The 19,514-nt window shown below is 43.3% G+C and overlaps 1 protein-coding gene across 1 annotated transcript in view; it reads right to left on the bottom strand.

Annotated features, from left to right (window-relative positions):
* The window catches only part of Cnst (consortin, connexin sorting protein), an 80,575-nt gene that overhangs the window by 5,009 nt on the left and 56,052 nt on the right, over positions 1 to 19,514 (bottom strand). The window contains exons 4-9 of the mRNA XM_028755275.1: positions 18,217 to 18,247; positions 16,498 to 16,584; positions 16,042 to 16,156; positions 14,539 to 14,560; positions 14,280 to 14,376; positions 11,478 to 12,364 (exon numbers count right to left, since the gene is read on the bottom strand). Of these exons, the coding sequence (XP_028611108.1) occupies positions 11,478 to 12,364; positions 14,280 to 14,376; positions 14,539 to 14,560; positions 16,042 to 16,156; positions 16,498 to 16,584; positions 18,217 to 18,247 (1,239 nt within the window). The remainder of the gene's footprint in view (positions 1 to 11,477; positions 12,365 to 14,279; positions 14,377 to 14,538; positions 14,561 to 16,041; positions 16,157 to 16,497; positions 16,585 to 18,216; positions 18,248 to 19,514) is intronic.

Genomic DNA, 19,514 nt, shown 5'->3' with positions numbered 1-19,514 from the left:
CCTCCCTCCCTCCCTCTCTCCCTTCTTCCCTCCGAGCTAGGATCTTGTCCAGGCTAGTCTTGAATTCATGGCAATTTTCCTGTCTTAGCAGGAGTCTGGAATTACATACATGAGCTATGATGTCTAGCTTAGTGACAGCATTTAAGACATGGCAGCAAGCTTAACTTAACATTGAGTGAGTTACCTTAGTACCTCAGAGAAAGTACACATTACTAAGTAATCTTTTTTTTTTGTTTTGTTTTTCGAGACAGGGTTTCTCTGTGTAGCCCTGGCTGTCCTGGAACTAACTCTGTAGACCAGGTTAGCCTCAAACTCTCGAACTCAGAAATCTGCCTGCCTCTGCCTCCCAAGTGCTGGGATTAAAGGTGTACACCACCACTGCCTGGCTACTAAGTAATTTATATTCAAAATCTTTTGGGGAGTTTTGTTCTAGAATTTCTCTCAGCCTTCTATGACTCATTTTGTATGCAGAAGATAGTAAACTAAATAGCCCACAGACCCCTAGTTCCTCCCCCCACCCCCAACCCAATACAGGCTGTTGTCATAGCTCTAGAAAGCTAGGAACTTGCTATAGCCCAGGTTGTCCTTGAACTTGGGATCTTCTCTAAGTCTCCGGCTTGCTACCATTCCTAGCTTCACTTCACTGTTTTTGCAAATTTAACTGGAAACTACCCAAGTTTTATATAGCTTTGGGGGGCTTTAAGGCAGAACTGACCATAAAGCCTAAAAGTATTTACAGTTTGGTGCTTTGCAGAAAAACACCAGATACTTCTTCGGCCTCCACCACCCATGTTACTGCAGCCTTCTGATTTTCACACAGGCTACCCACCTCTCTCCTTCCTGTGCCCCATCTCTTACTTAAAACCAAAGCACTGGCTTTTTATTTAGGATCAGAAGCTTCTAAAGCGTGCGTGTGCATGTGTGTGTGTGTGAGTTTGAAGAGGCAGGAGGGGAGGTAGCTGCTCACTTGTGCACATTCCAGCCCAGTGGGAGCAGGTGCCTGCTTGCTTCATGCTATAGATGATGACATGGGTGAGCACCGTGGACTCAGCTCTGTGGATGTCAGTCCTATGCTTCATGCTATAGATGATGACATCTATGCTTCATGCTATAGATGATGACATGGATGAGCACCGTGGACCCAGCACTGTGGATGTCAGTCCTAGCTATAAGCTAGGACTCCCTGTAACATCATTTATCTGATCAACAGCAGAAAGTACTTAACATGATTTCCCGTTCCAGCAGCAATCTGGGATAATTATGGATTCCATTAGTGCTTTTTATGATATAGAGCTTTTAGGAGCAAATGACTCTAGACAAATAGTCTTCAACTGGGCTTCTCTGAAAGTGGGTCTATAGAAACCATTATCTTAAAAAAATCAATAAGTTAGCAATTTATTCTTTTTATAGGAAATACGTATTTTAGATACTCTTATTCTGAGAAAGTATTTTAGTGACATTAAAATGCTAAGTACAGGACTGGCAGGATGTCTCTCAGTGGGTAAGAACGCCTGCCACCAACCCTGACAACTACCTGAGTTTGTCCTTGGAAAGAGAGACGTACTCCTTCCAGTTGTCCTCCGACACACACACACACACAAACACTGTGGTATAAGCATGTCCTCTCAATAAAGAAAGGAATATAAATTGTTTTATAGATACAAATATGCTAAGAAATAGGTTTTAAATAAAATTTTTAAGAAAAAAAATTAAACAATTCCTTCATATAAAACAATGGGAAGTGATTTTTACAAGTGTCTTGTTTAAACTGAGAGACAGACATACCGTTAAGTTTTAAAGCAAGAATGAGGCTTGTGAACGGCTCTGTAGGCAAAAGTGCCCGCTGTCCAGGCTTTACAACCAAGTTTGACTCAGATCCCACCCAGGAGAGAACTGACCCAGAGCAGCCTTCACATGCCGTCGGTGTGCGCATGTCTGCACTCACACGTGATCACACACTTGAGCAATCAGACATATGCATCACACACATATAGAATAAAAAAATAAATTTACAAAAATCTTAAAAAGCAAGGGACAGAAAGTAGAAATTAGTTTTAATGAAAGATATTTAATGGACAATCCTTTTACTTCTAGAAAATGTAAAAACAAAAGGGAGGGGCCTCAGAGATCCTTCATTATTTTTCCCCATTAGACATTTCTCTGTGAAAAATTTGCTGTAGTGAATTTACCTACCACAGGAAAGCTTTATTCTTGTCTTCACAGAGAGTTTTGCTATTTTCTCAGGCTGGTCTTGAACTCCTGGACTTAAATGGTCTGCTTTGGCCTCTGAGTAGGACTGCAGGAGTCCCAACTGTGTGCCAGGTAAAATTCTACTACTGAAATACAATTCTAGCTTAGGAGTTAAGATTCAGTTTAAAATACATTTATTTATTTATTTATTTATTTATTTATTTATTTATTTATTTATTTATTGTGTGTGTGCATGTGTGTGTTCACATATGTTAGATCAAGATAGCTTGCAGGAGTTTTTTCCCCCTCCACTGTATGGGTTCCAGAGATTGAACCCAGGTCATCGGGCTTGGCAGCAAGCGCTCTTACCTGCCTAGCCGTTTAGCATGAAGACCTGAGTTTGGATCCCCAACACCCAGGTAAACAACTGGGTGGGTGAGGTTCATACACCTGTAACCTCAACGCTGGGGATGGGGTACAGAGTGAAGCTGACATCCGATAGAGGGACAGAAGGTGTCTAACACCCTCTCTGGCACGCACACACAAAATGGCAGTGAGAAGGGTGAGCCCTAGGTCGGCATTAACGTTAAGTGTATCTCTGAGCTTTAATTTTGCATCTGTAATTCAAGAAACCAACTCTTATCAAATGATGTTTCGAGTATGACAGACTGAGAACATCCCCTGGAATAGCACAGCTGGTCTTGGTGTGGCAGCAATCAGCTCCTACCTTCCTTCTTGGGGATCTTTGCCCTCCCTGGAGCCTTACCTCAGGCTCACGAGAGGGCCCACCTTGTTTCCTTTGTAAGGAGGGCAGAGGCTGGGTATGAGTCGGAGGTCAGTCTTCGGTGACTGCCCTTCCCAGGGCTTCGACTCTGCCTTCTGCTTCTTTACCAACAAAACTCATTTTCAAGCCCCTGTTCCACACCCTCTCCCCACTCTTCCCCAGTGTCCACCAAGAAGGAGGGGTGCTCTTCCAGTGGTAGCTCCTCTCAGTCTCTTTTTGGGTGTCTTCTCTGGGTCTTTCTTTTTTTGGTAAGTATTTTCTGGCTCCCACGGCACGTACATGAGGAACAGAGTACAGTGGGGCTGAGCACAGGGGAAGCCAGCCAAGAGGCAGAACTCTTGGATGCACAATACTTAGGATGTGTTCTTTGTTTTTTTGTTTTGTTTTGTTTCCCCAATAGTTTGGAATAAAGGGTTTGTACTCACCTGAAACAGAATTCCTACTTCCCACAACATGACATTCAAAAAGCAGACCTACTTCACTCCAGAAATCCTGCTCTGTATGGACCTCCTACAAATCATTCAGAATCTCTCTATACACAGTTGGCAATCAAAGAGTTTAAGAAAAGGAGCCTACCCCTAACACTGTCTCGAGGGCCAGGACCCAGAGGCTGGGTAGCCTAGAGACCTGGGATAGAACCAAACATGACTGGCAAAACAAAAACAAAAACAAACCAAAAACAAAAAACACCAACCAACCAAGCAAGCAAGCAACCATCAATGAAACGATTCCTAATGACACTCTGCTATACTCATAGATTGGTGCCTAACCCAACTGTCAGCAGACAGGCTTCATACATCTACTGATGGAAACAGATGCAGGGACTCACTCCCGAACACTAGATGGCGCTCGGGGAATCCTTAGGAGGAGGGGGAGAAATGGCTTTAAGAGCCAGAGGGCTCAGGACACCACAAGAAAACGCACAGACTCAAGCAACCTGGGCTCACATGGGCCTGGCCTAGGAGAGGAGTCTTGCTGCAACTTGATAGGCCATGGCCTCATAGGACGTCTGCTCTTTTCTGAAGAGGAGGAGATGGGGGGAGGGAGGTAGGGGGAGGAGTGGGAAGGGAAACTTCTGTCAGGATTTAATTAATTGATTGATCAATAATAAAGAAAGGACATAGGTGGCTGAAGGGAATTAATTAATTGATTAATTGATAATAAAGGAAGTACTTGGATAGAATTTGCCATAATTCCGTGGTGTGGCCTGTTCAGTGTCGTGCTAAAGATGCCTGGTTGTCAGGGGCAGCCCTGATTATACACTGAAGGTCTAAAATCAGCCATAGGCCTAAAAACAGCAATAGCATGACATACATGCCAGCTAACACAAAGTCTTGGGTCTCTGTGGAAAAACACTGAAAAAGATGCCTAGAAGCTATTGTAAACAAGAAGCTTTGGTGGAAGGCTGAGTGTGGTGCTCACAGCTTTCATCCCAGCACTTGGGAGGTAGAGGCAGGAGGTCTCTGAGTTCAAGGCCAGCGGGACTACACAGTGAGTTTCAGGACAGCTAAGGCTACATTGTGACACTGTCTCAAAAAAAAAAAAAGTAATAAGATATAAAGCTTTTCAGTCAATCTGTCTGTCTGTCCATCCTCCCTCCCTCCCTTTCTTTCTCTTTCTCTCCCTTACTCATTATTCCCTCCCTCCCTTCCTTCCTTCATGGTGCTGGGATTAGGACTAGGACCTTGCCTATACTAAAAAAAAAAAAAAAAAAAAAAAATTAAATCTCCCAAAAAGCTTTATTTGTAAAAGTAAATTTAATTTCCTGTTTCCATTAGCAAATTGCCTTCTTACCCAAACAATGTATTCCCAGTTCATCCACTGAGAACATCTGAGCCATAATTACTGTAATTGGTGGTACTCTCTAATGCAGGGCTGGCAAAAAAATCCATCTGGCCTAGTGCTACATATCTGCAAATAAACAGCTCATGTCACTTAGCGAACACCAACGGCCACCTTAAATGTGGATCAGAGAACACAAAACCAAGTGATTCCAACACCCTGGAACTGCAAATCCTAATACAAAGGGCAGAACACCCTTCGGTCACAAGTCCTTCCTCGCCAGGTTAAAGGAGAAATGGACCCAAATTAGACTCTTCATCTAGAACCTCAAGGCTCATCCATTTTATACAAGAACACGTGCTTGGCTTCCAATGAACTTGACAACACATATAAGTCAGCGACTTCACTGCAGACAAACAGCGAATTTAGCAGACATTCTCACCCCATGCCATGCCTAGTCTCCACAAGGCTTTTAGCCATTGTCAGATGAGGAAAAGCCAAACTTAAAGGACCTGAGAGTATGCTTGAGCTCACCCCGCCAGCAACCGACTCAGGGTTAAATACAAAGACTTGTTCTGTACCATTATGATTTGGCTTTGTGCTGTATGTATTGTTACAGTTAGGTTGAAATGAATAGAATTTTTCAAGTAAGTTGCAAGGCTTTTGGCTTTCCAGGTGTTGTTTGTATTTCCTACCCAAAATTCTAACCTTCTACGTTCCCGGTTAAGAGATTCTTGTCATTGTCATGGAGGAGGGGTGAAAGATTGGAGATCTTTGGTAGAAGCAGATTAATATCATGGCTACTGTCACAGCATCACAGCTAATTGAAAGAACAAGCCACGGTTGGACCCGGAGGTAAGTAGCAGTTGATGTGGGAAGCCATTTCATAGAAGAGCCTGTGGCTTCCTTAGGCCTCTCAATGCTAAATTTGGGAACACTGTGGCAGGAGATGCCAAGTGGGAAAACTGATCGTAAGGAAACAGGCCATACTGAATTTCTAAAAGCATAAGAAGGAAGACACATATTGTTAAAAAGGAAACCGGGAACGTTCTAATGCATCTACGTACCCAGATTGGATACTAGGCTTTCGTAACTAGCTCTTACTCGCAAAACAGTCAATTCAGTAAATACAAGACGGGAAATGGAACCCTGTCAGGCATGCCCTGCTTCTTAAACCCCCAGAATCAGTTCTCCCTTCCCACTTCATGGGCTGTCTGGATCCAGTTATTGGGCTTGGCAACAGCTGCCTTTACCACTGAGCATTTCCTTGGTCCCTTTACTAATATTTAAAGCTACACTGTTTATTTCTATGCGGATTTAGTCACAGGAACTTGATCTATGCTGATTGCTGTCCCTTGGTCTCTATCAAGTAGCAGATGCTTCATGAGCACGCTGGAGAGAGAAATGAACACACAAAGAGAACTCCATACACCCAGCATACACTGAAGAGGCTAGAGAGAGAGAGACAGAGCTAACTGGATCTATCTTTCAGGACCCTGAAGTTTGGTGTCTTAGGGGAAGATCATAGCTTTACAGTCTGTTGGTTAAAGCCCCTCTGGAGGATTGAATGACCCTTTAAACAGGGGTTGCGTGTCAGATCTCCTGCATATCAGGTATTTACATTATGATTCATAACTATCAACATTACAGTTATGAAGTAGTAACAGAACAATCTTATGGTCGGGGGCCCCACACAGGAGGAACTGTATTAAAGGGTCTCGGCATGAGGAAGACTGAGACTGTTGGAAGAGGAAGGTTGCTCTGCCTCTCCATCACCAGAGGCTCATTAAAGTGGCTCCAGAGGAGCAGCAGCTTCCAGGAGCCAGGCACTATGCTGGGCACTTCCCATGCTGGAATGGCGTGGTCTGAATGTTGAGGCTTGGGAAGGTACAGATATAGAAGATGGCGTGTCACTAAAGCTGACAGAACCCAGGTGGCAAGGAACAATGTGACAATGTGCCAGGTGGATCTGGAGGTAGGGGACCAGTCTGATTGCAGCTGAAAATGCGACTGTTAGCGTTCTGTCTAAACTCCACCCCACAGTTACCTGGCAATATCCAGGCTCCCCCTCTGTCCCCTTCCCCCTCTCTTCACGTGCTCATGGCCAGTCTCTCTCTCTTCTCTCCTCTCTCTCTCTCTCTCTCTCTCTCTCTCTCTCTCTCTCTCTCTCTGCCTCTACTACCCTCTTAACTCCCCTCCCCATTCCCTGAATAAACTCTATTCTATACTATACCTTCATGTAGCTTGTCCCCTGGGGGAAGGGATGCCTCCGCATGGGCCCGCTGAGACATCCCCTTCCCCCATACCTCACCACACACCCATAGAACATATTCTAGATCTCTTTATCCTTTTATAAACATATCACTGGTGACTCAGATGTAGACAATCTGCAGGTTTGCATCCCACCTCAGGGACAGTGGGAGATGAGGCTCACAGTGGACGGGTCAGATACCACGAATGCTAGACTTCATGCTCCATAGACGAGCCTTTCCCATGAAGCCACAGGGAGCCCTGGGAAGAGGCTGGTGGCACAAAGCACATTTTAGGGCACATGCTTAAAGTCAGCAGGCAGAGTGTTAGGAAGCTGGACTCTATCTCTGACTTAAGAGTATAGTGTCCTATTTATTTACGAAACAAGGTCTCATGTAGTTCCAACTGGCCTTGAACTCACAGATCTTGGCCTGCCTCTACCTTCCAAGTGTTGGGATGAAGGGTATGTGCCAGTGTGCCCAGGCCTACTAGAGGTTTTGTTTGTTTCAAGTTCATTTTTGAGTGCTTTCCCTGCATGTCTGTATACTTGGTACCTGAAGAGTTCAGAGAAGGAGTTGGATGCCTCAGAAATTATAATTATAGGTGTTTTCAAGCCTCTATGTGGGTGCTAGAAACCAAACCTGGGCCCCTGGAAGAACAAAGGCTCTTAACCATTGAGGCATCTCTCCAGCTCCAAGTAGAGAGTTTTACAAAGATGAGAATCTTTAGACAGATAGGGGAACGTGTTTACTGCCATACGAGCAGCTCATTTCATGCATTTGTTTGACCTGGTTGGCCCTCTGGGTATCAGTTTGAAACTCCAGGTCTACACAGTGCTAATGTAAGATCACTGAGGATGGGGACAGGCATAAAACAAAGGAGAGGAAATGCAGAAAGTAGCTAAGGAAAAGGTCTAGGAAGAACAGTAAATATGTAAATTTGAAATGTAATTAAAGCAGGAAAGGAACTTGATAAAGGAAGCATGTCACTCAAGATGCATTAACTAACTAGAAATGTAAAAAGCAGTCTAAAAACAAGAGACAAAAATGACACCATCTGGTACACATTAAAAATGGGCAATCCCAGGGGTTTCCTCAGGGACTAGTTAGAGCACTACATAAACCAGGGGTCAACCACTCCCGCCCATGAGGTTCTTGGAAGGCAAAATGTCTTCAGTGAGCAAGCTATCCCTCTGCTTCCCTAGAAAGAGCCCTTCTGAGCAGCCCTGCCATGGCTGCTGTTTCTATGATTTCTTTTCCCAAGATCCACATGCTCAGCACAAAGGTCAAAGGTCTCAACCACTCAGATCTCCCCAACCCCAACAGTTAATTTAAAATTTTAGTTTAGTTTAGTTTTGAAGCAGGCACTATGCAGCCCTGGCTAGCCTGGAACTCACTATTTAGATCAGGCTGGTCTGCTTCTGAGTGCTGGGGTTAAAGGCATGTGCCACCAAGCCCAGCTTTACCTGTATTTTTAATCATTACATCCGGTGGAACTCAATGGAAGTCAGTCACAAAAATTATTAAATGTGGGTGTTAGCATTCTGCCTCTACTACCCTCTTAACTCCCTTCCCCATGCCCTGAATAAACTCTATACTATTCTATACTATACTGTACTGTACTATACTATACTGTACTATACTATTCTACACTGGTCCCTCAGGGGGAAGGAATGCCTCAGCATGGGCCCTCTGAGACATCCCCTCCCCCTACACCTCACCAAATCCCCATAGAACATACCCCCCATTTCTTTATCTTTTTAAAAACACATCAGTGGGGATAAATGAGTAGCTGTAACTTCTTGTCTGACACTGCACAGAACTAGCTTTTTTTCTTATAAAAATCTATGAAATAAACCAGGTGTGGTGTCACACACTTACAATGTTAGTCCTAGGGAGACTACTGAGGCAGGAGGATTGCAAGTTAAGGGACAGCAGGCTATGTTACCTAGAGAGACTTTCTCAAACCACTAAAATTGTGGGCCAGAGTTGGCTCAGTAGGTAAAGGTGCTTGCCAAAACCTGACAACTTGAATTTGACCCCCCAGGTTCCCATAAGTGCCATCAGACCTGTGGCACATGTGTACCCAAACCCACACAGAATAAATGAAATTAATAAAAATTAAAATAAAAAACTCAAAATCTATAAAATGAAGATAAGTGTGTCTGATTGCTTCCTAAACAGTGGGGATAGCACTGGGGAGCAATGGGTCACGGATTTTTTTTTTAATAAGAAAAGCCAGCAATGCTTCAGATATTCGGCTATTACTCGGCAAAATTATTCTTGGGTTTGAAAAGAGCTTTTCAAGTCTAGAAAGTTTCATTTCCACATGCCTCTATACTCACTAGCTCAAACACTGGAGCTGATTTTCCTTCTCTCTGAGAGGAACTTTATTTCACTTCATAATAAGAGGCTGTCCATGTAAAAACAAGTGCTACTGGAGCCTAACTGAGTGTTGCAGAGTGAGAAAAGCTGGCAGAGAAAGACACAAGCTCCCTACCACCAGGTGGTTAAGAGCTTCAAGCAGAAGAGGGCCCTGAGAGGTCAGAGTCCCTGGCAGATGCCACAAGAGGGACTAACAGTGACAGGCTGCAGCACATGGTTAAACTACCCCTCTGTTGAGCTGTTGGGAACCACAAGAACAGGGAAGCCAGACACAATCAGTTGTTACTCAGCTGTGACAGGAGGGAGCTCCATAAACCCAAGGTTCTCATTAGACTCTATAGCACCCAACAGTGCAAGATGGATGACTGTAGACATTTAGTGCAAGTATAAAGCACAAGCTGGTCTAAAGCACATTTGTACTTCAGCCAAAACTTACGTTTTCAGAATCTAATTATTAAAAACTTTAAAAGTAGGGGCTGGGGTGTGTGTAGCTCAGCGGCAGAATGTTGCCTAGCACACGCAAGACTCTCGTGAGCTATCCTTAATACAAACAAACCAAAAGTGTGCTGCACTCCAGTAATCCCAGCACTTGAGGGTTGGGGAGGGGCAGGCAGGCAGAGGATCAAAACTTCAAGGCTACCTTGAATGTTGGAAGCCAGCCTGGGCACATCACTGTCAGTTCTATTGCTTCTCAAAAACTATTCTGTAAGTTGTGCTGAGGTCTATACAATACAAGAGCCATTTTAACCCTTTTACATTATATTCCAGATGCTGTACGACCATCCCTACCACATAGTATCTAACTATTCCAGACTGAGCAGACACTCAGTATACTCCGAGAAATGATTCTGATAAAAGAAAATTAAGACACGAATATCACAGTTTTGTGGAAGCTATCTGACAATCAGGGACTCTGGTAAGAGCAAACATGAGAATAACTACTGAGCTTAAGGTTTTACTTTAAAAAAAATCTAATTTTGTCAAAGAAAGAAAAAAATAGTTTATAGGGAATTAAACAGTAATAGATCAATGGTCCCAGGAAGCCTGTCACAGAGCTCTGTTGTCACATAGGAGTTGCTACGTATTTTTGCTTTATTTTTCCACTGTCTTCCTGAAGTCATCTTTTTCAAAGGTAATGCTGTTAGAACACAGTGGCTATCCAAGAGAATCTTAGAGGATTGAAACAATGTTTCACTATGTCTGAGGCCAGCCTCAAACTCAGTGACTCTCCTGCCACTGGGCAGGGTTTACAGATGTGAATGAGGTCAAGGGTCAACCAAACGGAGGCGGGGGTTGGGGGGAGACCTGTGACAACACATGACACACTCAGAAACACTGGCCTCAAGTTTTCCAGTACAAGCAGGCTCAGAGAGATATAACGTAGGCCCAGGAGGCTGGTGAACCTGGGGGCCCCGCCCTGGAGCTCCCCAGTGTGACTCTGCTCTCCTGCTGTCCCCCTTAGGATATCTGCTATGGATTTTACCTCTGTTTTCCTAGACTTACTTATTTTATCCGCCCCCGCCCCCCCCCCCACAATAGCTTTTTATTTTTTTTCTTCCCAGGACTTTTAAAATTCTCTTATGACATAAAGGACAACAGTCATCTTTCTCTCTTCTCTCTTTTTTCTTCTTCTATTTAATAGATTACAAGCCCACCAAGCACCTCCCAGTGTCATTGTCAGAAAAGCTTTCCACTATTCTGTCAAGGCTGCTTCTGGTGATCTAGAGATGCATGGTACTACACTGGAACACATACACCATCTCATTTCCTGTGAAGGTGAGGAGAAAGACTCATCATCGAGTGTGACCAATCTTGTCTTCATCTGAGACCCTGAGAATGCTAAACTGAACTCACAAGGTTGAAAAAGAAATATGGCGTTGGTAACCGTGCCTCTGTGTCTAGAGGCAGAAGACATAGCTTCCTGAACTGTACACACTGCAATGACTGAACACCATCTATTTGACACATACAAGTAATTCAATAATTAATGTTTATGTTAACAGAACTGTCCCCTTAAGCTTAAAACCAAAGCAACATTTTCACATGAGATTGCATCTTACTCTAGCTGTACTTCGTCTCTGATTTACCTCTGCGATCTCTATTTTCTTCGCCAGATCATCAAGGGAGAGTGTGCTCTCCTCAGGAGGCAGATTCTCCTGGAGACTGTAGGATGCTTCTTCAGGAGAGAGGTCTTGGAGGAGGTCAGAGTCGTCGTCCTGGATATCCTCATAGGACAGGGGATCTTCGGCATCCTTTAAGCATCCTTCCAAAAGGCTGTTTAGATAGTCTTCCGTTTCCTTACTCACTTGGTCTTCCCTAACCCGACTTTCTTCTGGGGCCATACACACTTCAGGACACAGTGTGCTTACATCAGAGGCTTTCCTGTCATCACAAAGTATACTCTTGGAACCGGCCTCCAAGCCAGCCTGATGCTGTGCTGATTTACCATCACTGGCAGTGACATCAGCCTGCCGTGGCTCGGCTGGCTCCCAGTTCTGAGGCTGGTCCCTGGGCAGCGCTTCAAATGCGTCCTGCAGTGGAAGGCAGAGTTCTTTTCGGTGTGTCTGTGAATATTTACCCTCTGAAATTAACCCAGGCGGTGCAGTGTTGCCTCCGCTCAGGAAGAGCTGCGGCTCTGTCACTGACTCATTAGGAGGGGCCACCTCAGGATCTCTGGCCACATGGGGGTGGTCCTCTGAGGGAGGTGCCTGCACACAGCTGCTGTCCTCACAGGCATTCTCAGCAGCAGCTGGCCCTAACCTGCTCCCTGCAGCGCTCTCTGGGGATTGGGTGTGGAGCTCCAGTGTGGCATTGGTGCTGCAGGGCGGCTCCTCCAAGTGGTCCTTCCCTGCAGTTCCTGGAAGGTCGGGGGAAGCTGCCTGCCAGTCCATCTGATGACAGCCGGGGCTGCTCTCCTGGGGCTCCTCCTCAAGCCGGCCTCCACTCGGATCCATGCTGGGACAGGTTTCAATCTCTGAAGAAGAATAAGCTGCTTTTGAATTCCAAACAATGCTTTACATACAAAGGTAGAGGGGGCCACATGAGTACATGTGTGACACAAAATTATTCAAACCCTTTCACACTGAAATGCTATCTGTTACACTGCAGTGTCCTTAGGTAGAACACACATGCTAAGTGGTTAATAAATAGTATTAATGTAGTGAAAAATAATGATTATTAAAAAGCATATTAAAATAAATGAATGATTCAGTCCTCATAAATAAAAAAGTTTAAATTCTGAATGTTTTGGTCTTTTATATTACAATGAATACACTTATTGTTTTTTTAAATGTACTGAACTAGAAAACTAGTGTCTACTTAAGGCACGATAATATTGAGTAAGTATTTGGTAATCTTACTAATATAAAAATGTAAATAGAGTGAAGTTGATTCAGAATGAAGGACAGAAAGTCTGTTGGATTAGACCTGTAATTTGAACACTGCACCTTTAAAAATGTGCTTTCCGAGCTGGAACAGCTTCTTAGTGCTCAGGACAAAGCGGAACATACAAAGAAGACATTTGACAAGAAGCAGAAACAGGTTTGAATTTCGGCCTTTCAATACTTTTTTTAAAAACCTTAAAGGAGTTTCCATCTGTACCACAGAGAGCACAGCAGAAGTCAGGTCAGATGCAGTGACCAGGTAGTGCGGGCTGCACGCAGGGCCGGGCTGCACGTAGTGCTAAGCTCCAGTGTCACACTCAGCAATCTTCTCAACACATACAACATGGAGGCACGGCCACACTCAAACTGTGTGACATGGAGACCATCCTTCATCTTGAAGGTAATAGTGCAAGCGTGTATGTGGGGACACGCACTCAAGGCAGGGTCTTCTAGAGCTCGGGGCGGCTTGAGCTCACCCTGGAACCAAGGAGGACGACTTTGAGTCCCTGCTCTCCTGCCTGCACCTCTCATTTCTGGGATTATAGGTGTACATCACCACATCTATTAAGTTGCAATAAAGCTTAATTTACCCTGGTTTCTGATATTAAAAAAATGACTAGAAAAGAGACACAAAAAACTGAGCATGTATGGTTGACACAAAGCAAGATCCCTAATTTGTGTTGTAAGAGAAAAGGGAATGAAGATTTCAAACTGACTTTACAAGAGCTTTTATAGAGCAGAGAGTCAGTGGATGGCAACAACCGTATCTTTACTGTCAGGGATGTTCACTCAAAACTCTTGTCATCTCTTTTTAAAACATTTCAGGCCCAGGATCATAAGGTTCATTATACAAATTGATAATAAAATCATCATCAGGATAAAAAAAATTCTGAAAATGTATTTATTCTTAAAGCTTTGTAAATGCATTTAGAAATGTTTCCTAAACTCTTTTTGATACAAAGCACAAAGTGGTATGAATCTCTCTCTCTCTCTCTCTCTCTCTCTCTCTCTCTCTCTCTCTCTCTCTCTCTCTCTCCCCCTCTCTCCCTTCCCTTCCCCCATCCCCCTCCCACACAGAGTCACAGACAGACAGACAGACAGACACACACACACACACACACACACGCACACACAGCTAGGCTTATAGAACAGGTTGGTACTTGGTTAATCTGTTCAGTAATAGTGTTTTTTGTTGTTGTTTTTAAACAATAAAGAATGTCCAAACACACCAAAGCCATTTCAGACCATTTACTATAATCATTTTATATTATGTTTTCCATACTGACATTAGAGAACATATTTAGGTTTTTAGAGAATTTATATTCTATTACTTCTAGTTATCTAAAATGGAAATACATATAAAAATATGGGTTTTCTATTTTTTAAAAGTATATGTACAAAAAACATAAATACAAAAAAATCTAACCCAGCACTTCAGATCTAACACTTTAAATACCACAGGGAACAGGGCTCCTCTGTTCCTCTCTAGGATTCTCTGCAACGGACCTGGCTCTTTGGCTGCTGCTCCTCTCTCCAGTGGCTCCTCAGACACTGTTGCCCTGGGAAAGCTTTTCCTCCCTGGTGAGTGTTCCACAGGTGCTATCTAAAAAGTTTTTAAAAAGGAAAAGATGGTCACCACTTTTCTGAGAAACTTGTATTAAGCTAGAAAACTGCAAGCATGCTGGGAAGGTTTTCTAGCTCAGTCCAGCCCACAGCGTAAGGTGCTGACATGCTCCCCATGAATGCTTCCAGAAGCAAAGCTTACCTTAAGCTTGGACGAGAGAGGGCTGTAGAAAAGAAGAAAAACTTAGTTTTAAAAGTACAGCATGCTTACAAACAAATGTCACTAAAATGACTATAAAAAACCAGAGTGTCTCTGCATTCTAATATTAGCACAGAACATTCCCAGGGCTGAGATACTGCCACCAGCTTCTGTGGTTCAAAGGAGAGCTACAGCATGTGTTCGTTTCCTCCGACAGCCAATTGCTACCTAAAGGTCCCAAACAGGCTACAGGTGCTTTTCACACCCCATGAACATTTTAAAATTTCAGTTTGAAACAGATTATGACAGAAGAGAATTACATTGGAATTACCCATAGTCAGACAAGTAACCTTCAAGTGTTCACATAAACTATGATAGAGAAAAATTTACCAGGCTCATACAGTGAACTATAAATAATGAGACATAATTTGGGGTACAATGATCTAAAGATACCGTGCTCATAGCACGTTCAAGTAAGTATCTCAAACATGTACGCCACACAAAGAAGCTGTGAGCTCCTTCGGGAGGCCAGTGCAGGTGTCTGCATTGAGCATACTGAAAGTAAATTACCTTTACTTTAAAGGTATCTACTGTTCTAAATATGTAATGAGGATGACGCTGCCTAGCACAGGAAAACCATCTTCAGAGAGCCGAATGGACATATCCATCTGAACCTGGAGCTCTCCCCAGGCTGGTCTCCAGCACGGTCAGCTCCCCAAGCAAAGGCTCTCTTTTCTGCACAAGCTAAGCGGCATTGCTTGGGATTGTTTCCTTATCAATAGCAGAGCTTTAGTTTACTGCCCATTTCTCTGAAGAGGAGGAGACAAAGTTACCAGTAGAACAGAAAGTCCTTTATCCTTTGTAGTGTGGACTGGGGGCCTAAGCTTGGAAAAAGGCCCTCCGTAACCACTATCACTCCTTTAGCCTTCAGAGCTCTGAGCCGTCCTATGAGGAATTCAGAACAAAGATATGCAGAACAACAAGCTTAACTATTAGGATAATTTAGTCTTAAAAACCTAGCTCCTCGACACAGATCAAGCAACTGAGAAGCAGCTGGTAGATGAACTTTTCTTTCATGTAGGTTAAACACTATATACTGTGCTGTTTAGACGGTTCTTTAAAAGGTTACAACTTTTTTTTATGACACACAAACACTGGAAAACAGCCAAAACAACAGTAATGAATATATAGATATACATATTTAATACAATTAAAATAATAATGATTTTAAAAAAACAAGAAAAAGTCATAATGCACAACTTAGATCATTTGACTCGTCTGACCCCTTAGTCAGAAAGTATCAGAATTCTCCACGTTTTCAGTAGAAGGATCCTCTAAGCCTATGGAAACCAGGTGAGGTTTAAAAAGAAATTATTATACTCAGTTTAATTTCTTAAGTTGAAAATGTCAAGAAAACAAAGAAATGGATCATACATTTCAATACTCAATGTGCTGTATATCTTCAATCCACTCCAACTTACTTTAAATAAATTATGTCATACTTACTCTTGATGAGTTGTGCAAATTTTAGCAAGCTGTTCAAAATCTTCACCATTAAACCCCTTTTCTGAATTCCTCAGAGGTGTCACTGTATGTGGCTGGACAGCTTTCCATTTTGTTTCTAAATTTAAAATATTTGTTAGTCACTGGCTCTTACAAAATGTATTTAGGCTCCACTATAATAATTAATGTGCAGTTAGCTTCTCAAGCAACTCAAAACTTAACACAATTAGAAAACAAAGCTATGAAGAGCAAGATACAGACCGTCTGCCTTCCCTCGCCTTCCTTCTGGGCCTTGCCCTTGGTAGGCAGGCTGTCTGACACTAAACTACACCCCCAGCCTGTGCTTTGCAACAGTAACTTGTATCCTTTTAACATGCAAAACCAGGTCATCTAGCTAACTTTCTCCATAGCAAGTTGTTACATTACCACTAACTCCAAGTTCCAGGTCAGTCTACTTACCCCACTGCTCTTGAATGGCAGAAAGATTTGCAAGCAATTGCTCATGATACAGTCGTTCAAGCTGAATGAATTTCATTGCTTTCTCATCTGAATAGAAAATCTGAGGAAAATAGAAATGAAGACTCTCTCCACTAAACCCCAGGTTTGCCAAGGAATGTCCTACACAGGACAAGAAATGTAGACCTGACCAAAAAGATGAGAGATGAGACGACTTGAAGTATTTTTAAACGTAAGCACATCTGACTTGCGGTTCCCTGGCTTAAGTAAGTGCATCTTATCATATGTACACATGTAACAGTGACGCAGAGGGACTTCGGTTCCACACTATCTCCACACAGAAATGAAAAGTTTTACCTAAGGACTAAACTTTTAGAAGTCATTAAAGCAATGAAGAGCAAGATACAGACTGTCTGCCTTCCCTCTCCTTCCTTCTGGGCCTTGCCCTTGGTAGGCAGGCTGTCTGACACTAACCTAATTTACAGGTCTACATTCATTCATTCCATCTGATTGGAAAGAGGGCCCACAGGAGATCTTGGAGTCTGTGTGTTTTCTCTAATTTCTCTCCTTAGATGACTTCCTGACACCCTTCAGGCAAGTGTTTCTTTCTGGTTCCCTGACCCTTTTCTTACTTTTAATTGGACACTTTTCTCCCATGAGTCAAAAGTATCACATGCTAATTAATGGAAACATGACACGACATGGGTCTTTTATAAAAAAATTAATTCACTGCAGTGACTTTCCTAATTATCATGAAGTTCCAGTTTTTCGTTGTTGTTGATCTTCTTGTGACCTTTTGGTGTCCCATCTGTATCACACAGACTTGCATCTAAGGATGTCACAAAATACTGTCCAACTGTCCAGCTTCCTCTGGGCAATGTTCTAAATGTCGACCCAGAAAAGAGAGAGGACAGGAAAGTTCAGCTCTGTGTCCTTCCCACGAGCACTAAGAGGCTCAGCCCCCCTTTCCTGTATCACCTTAACAATCCTTGAGACCATAAGGTGGGCCCAGAAGAAGCAGCACAAGTCCCCCGCTTCCTCTGTCCAGGACTGAATGCTTCCTATTCCGATGCTTATGTCAGCTGTACTGGGAAACATCATTTTGTTGGTTACTAGTGAGGACCTAATCTTTCCTTTGTAGCAATATACATCTGTGCATCATAAAACATTTCTATTAGTGAGGAGACATTAAAACTTAAATTTAAATTGCCTAATGATGCAGATGGATCTTAACATGATATTTTCCAAACAACAAAACTACCTAATGATGTCTTTTTCTTCACACGGCCCTGTTGTGCACAGCTTAGGACCACGCTTGCAGCATGCAGTCAGAGGAGTTACTGTCTGTTGCCGTCTGGCATGCTCGCTCCACCATGTCAATGTCTGACTCGTGTGCAAGAGAGTCAAGTCGAACAGAGTTTTAATGTTTTCCTTCCTGGCAGCACGTGTTTTCCCCATTCTCCTGACCATAAATATTTAATGTTGGTAAACGTAGGGCTTCTTTATGGAAAGCCACATTTAGATGGTCTAGGGGGTTTTCTGGAGTGATGTGTTTCCTACACTATGCTCTTTGAGGTGGTTATAAGTGCATGCTCAACTGCCAAAACTTGCTGAAACCATTTGGTCTGCACATCTTGTTGCATGGACCTCAATTTAAAAAAAAAAAAAAGATGGTTCTTCCAAGTGGTCTATGAACTCCTGTCTGTAATTTAGAAAGGATACAGTCCTCTTCCTGGAAATAAGTTTCCGCTACCTGGAAAGACAGAAGAAGATAGAAGAATTTGAGTGAAAGGGCACGCTTGGGGAGACAGCAAGCTCTCGTAAGGCTGCTTTGATAGGCTACTGCCAAACATGACTTCTCCATAGCCATGAGCTCCGAGGAACTCTGTAGGCGCAGTCAGCAAAGCTAGCACAGACATTCCTCAGCCTCCACACCACTATGTTCTTCCTAGTCTAGTCAACCTAGCAAGTTTCATTTAGTCCCTTAAAAAGTAAGAATGCTTAGGGATGAGGGGAAGGCTATAGGCTTACAAAGGTGCAGCAGGGGTCGACAGGTTAAAAAGATCATTGTTATAAATTAAAAGTTAGAGATGAGGTCAGGGGGATGAGGTCAGGGAGATGAGGTCAGGGAGATGAGGTCAGGGAGATGAGGTCAGGGAGATGAGGTCAGGGAGATGGCTCAGTGGGTTAAGATGTGAGATGTGTCTGCCTAGGCTGACAACTTGACTTCAAGCCATGTGATCCATGAGGTAGAAGAAAGAATGAGTTTCTCTAAATTTATCCCCTTACCTCCACATGAGCACCATGGTGTACACACACACACACACACACACACACACACACACACAGAGCAGAAATGTCACATTACATGAGACCTTAACACCATTTCATTTCTAGTTTAAAAACTACCAGCTCAAAACCTCATGGGACTCTGGTTTTTGTGTGTGTGTGTGTTTGAGAGGACGTCTCATGTAGCCCAGGGTGGCCTTCAATGCTGAGAATGACCTAACTCCCACCTTTCAATGGTTGGGCTGTAATGAGGTAAGAGTATGCTCTGATATTTTTATTTATTAATTTTTTAGTGTGTTTGTATGTGCATGCATGTGCACATTAGAGTTTAGTGTGTTTGTATGTGCATGCATGTGCATATTAGAGTTTGAAATGGGGTGTTGTCTGCAATTGTTCTTCATCTTTATTATTGGTATTATTTTTGAGAATGTATTGTACTATGTAGCCTCAACCTCAGAGATCCACCTGCCTCTGCTTCCTAAGTGCTGGGATTAAAAGGTGTGACCATGCCTGGCCATGCACCTTCTTTTTTGACTCAAGGTGTTCCATAGAACCTGGAGCTCACCTGTTAGCTACCCTGAGTGGCCAGTTAGCTCTTGAGATGTGTGTGGGGGCCTGGTCACCACCACTGCTGCCTTGCTTGTTCCCTTGCTTGCACGGAGACTGGGGATCCAGACTCAAGTTCTCATGCTTGCAGAACAGGCACTTTCCCACCTGAGCCATCACTTCCG

This window comes from Grammomys surdaster, unplaced genomic scaffold (genome assembly GCF_004785775.1).
Source record: "Grammomys surdaster isolate TR1022 unplaced genomic scaffold, NIH_TR_1.0 126051, whole genome shotgun sequence".
Taxonomy (NCBI): Eukaryota; Metazoa; Chordata; class Mammalia; order Rodentia; family Muridae; genus Grammomys; species Grammomys surdaster.
Note: the sequence above shows the minus strand (reverse complement) of the source record. Positions and strands in the feature narration are given on the sequence as shown.